At 54.6% G+C, this 2,542-nt stretch overlaps 1 protein-coding gene across 1 annotated transcript; it reads left to right on the top strand.

The window, feature by feature from the left end:
- Window positions 1-6: 6 nt before the first annotated feature.
- LOC105509752 lies at window positions 7-2,249 on the top strand. The gene has a single exon (XM_011939208.1). The coding sequence runs from the start codon at window positions 1,135-1,137 to the stop codon at window positions 1,615-1,617; it is 483 nt and encodes a 160-aa protein (XP_011794598.1). The 5' UTR covers window positions 7-1,134; the 3' UTR covers window positions 1,618-2,249.
- The last annotated feature ends 293 nt before the right edge of the window (window positions 2,250-2,542 follow it).

The following is a 2,542-nucleotide window of genomic DNA, read 5'->3' as shown; positions in this document are numbered from 1 at the left end:
GGAGCGCGGGAAGCGCGGTGCGGGCGTTCCATGGCGCACCCAGACGCTCTCCCTCTTCCGCAGGTGCAGCGAGGCTTTGCGCGAGCTCGAGTCCCCCTTCCCGGACAGCTAGGGAGCCGGGAGTTTGCAGACCGGAGCTACAGTTTGAGGAATATAGTTTTTGAGAAGTTACTGGAAGTTAGATGTGAGACAAAAACAGACGAACTATCCTTCAAAACCTTATGACGAAATGAGAGGCCTTGCCATACCCTTGAAATGAAACTGAGCTCTCTACCGGCCTAAAGCCTCTGTTCCTGAGCTTGATGTAAACAAGGAGGGCGGTAAACACCAGAGGAAGGCCTTACAATAAAACCAAGTGCAAGTAGCTCAGTTGAGTGTTATTTGCCTTAGCAGCTTCCCTGAGTGATTTATGTATATTGCTGTTTAACTATACAGGGTGGGAATAAAATAATTTAGCTTCTCAGATCACTGGTGGAATAAACTAGAGCTGAGCTAGGACGAGGGCCAGAAGCGCGTCGGACCTTTCCTGGCAGCTGAACAGTGTGATGAACAGTTTGGAAGGGTTAAGGTATTACTTAAGGAATTTGGGGAAACCGTTCCCGCGCACAGACCCTCATTCGGCCCAACTGCAGGCCGTGGGGGACTCTTCAAGGACTCGCACACCCTGAGCCGAGCTTCCTGGCTGGGCACTGGGCTCCTCCAAACCTGGGAGCGCTTTCGCTGGGCCAGTCAAGACAGTAGTAAATTTGTCTCTATTTGGGAAACCTTTCCAGGCTTGCCTTTTAAGAGGGAGACTTTAGGTGGTGGGATTATCAGCTGCCAATGTGTGCACTCGCTCTAAAGAAGGCGAGGGGAACCAAAGCGAACCCGTGCGGTGGTTGCTGGGTTGCCAAAACGTGGAACTTAGTCGACCCCCCAGTTAACCGGACGGCGCTTTGGTCCCCTCACACCTGATGGTGCTCGGAGCCTGGTACGGGAGCTGGCGCTGTCTCCCCTGGTTTCCTTCCAATTTAGGCAAAGGCCCTGACTGCCGGTCTTCCTGCTTCTGCTGTGCCCTGCCACAGCCCTCCTAAGACGGCGAATTCGTTTCCGCGCCAATTTTGTTCTGAATATCTACAAACCACTTTTCCTTGCATGAAGAAAACTAGGCAGGGCCCCCTGGCCCGTCCCACACTAGCGAGAGGCAGAGATACCGAGGCCTCGGGCCTCAGCCTTCATTTCCCCGCCCTAGCTTCGGGCCAAGCTGCAGTGTCCCCCGACACTTTGTCAGGACACGCGCTTTTCGCCCCTACTTTGTTCTTGCACAGTCTTCCTAGCTGCGGAGAGGAGGGAGCGAAAGTAAAACGAAAGCACCCGGGGCGTATCAGTCGCAATAGCCTCCCCGAGCGCGGCCGTGGGAGGCCAAGATCTGGGGTCGCAAGACGAAGGTGGGGGCCCGAGCTGCGCAGAAACTGGGTGGGGGCGGTCCCTGGAGGGCGCCCGGGAGCTGCTAGAAGTTGTCCGGAGCCCCTCGTGCCCCTGGGAAAAGCGAACGCGGATGTTAATATACCAACCCCGCAGGGAACTTTTGGCCCGGATCTTGAGCTGAAATTCCAGACTGAATGGGACCGTGCTTAAAGCACGACGAGGCAAAGGAGTGTGGCGCGGGGGCGAGCGTTGACCCCCGGCTGCGGATCCTCGGGAGAGGCCCGGACTCCGGGTCGCCCAGCGAGGGTGCACGGAGGCCTCCTGGGATTCGAGGCCCACAGAATTGTTGCTACAGTGAAGTTGGATAAACACCCCGCCTCCCCGCAAAAACCAGAGTTCTAGGCTTATAAACACTTCAATAAACTCTGGTGACATCCTCCCCCTCGCTCCTTGCCCTCGCGGCAGTCACTGCAGGGACAAAGGCGGCCTGCGCAGACTTGGAAGAGGCGCGGCCCGCATGGGCGGCTTTACTGGTCAATGACGTTTTCAGTTAAGGGGAGGCATCTTCAGAGCTGAGGGTAACTCCCCACGGCCACCCCGCAGGTAGGGCAGCCAACCCCAATCTGGTCAGCTTAAAAGTGTCCTCGGTTTCGCCCCCTTTCCCAGCGAACCAACACTGGCAGATTGGCCTGCGAGCCGCTCGCTCTGCTGCTCTCGCACATTTATGTAGCCAAACGGTCGGAAAACCCCATCTTTAAGCCCAATAAACACTTAACTTTATTTAATAACACGTTTTGTTGTGGCAATATTTGTGGATTTTGGCAGGTATTAAAATCTATTGATCCTAATGAGTCAAAAGTGGAAATGCAGTATTCTCAACGAGTAAATGACTCTGTGCTTCCTCTCACTGGCACCTGACGCAGGGCGCAGCCAAGGGCTATTACACCTCTGGCTGCTCCGAGGCATCTTCACACTGCGCCCCCTCGCTCTTCAAACCTGGGAGACTTGTAATTGTGTACCTGTTTGCATTGTTTAGCCTATGCGTCGCAGATTATTCATTTTACTAACAGGACTCAAAAACAGCTGTAATTTTCAAAGATGCACGATGGAGTTCGATTAGGCGAACCTCGGGAAG

Source organism: Colobus angolensis, unplaced genomic scaffold, assembly GCF_000951035.1.
Source record: "Colobus angolensis palliatus isolate OR3802 unplaced genomic scaffold, Cang.pa_1.0 Scaffold101, whole genome shotgun sequence".
In the NCBI taxonomy this organism is placed as follows: Eukaryota; Metazoa; Chordata; class Mammalia; order Primates; family Cercopithecidae; genus Colobus; species Colobus angolensis.
The sequence above is the reverse complement of the archived record's forward strand: the minus strand, read 5'-3'. Positions and strand labels throughout refer to the sequence as shown.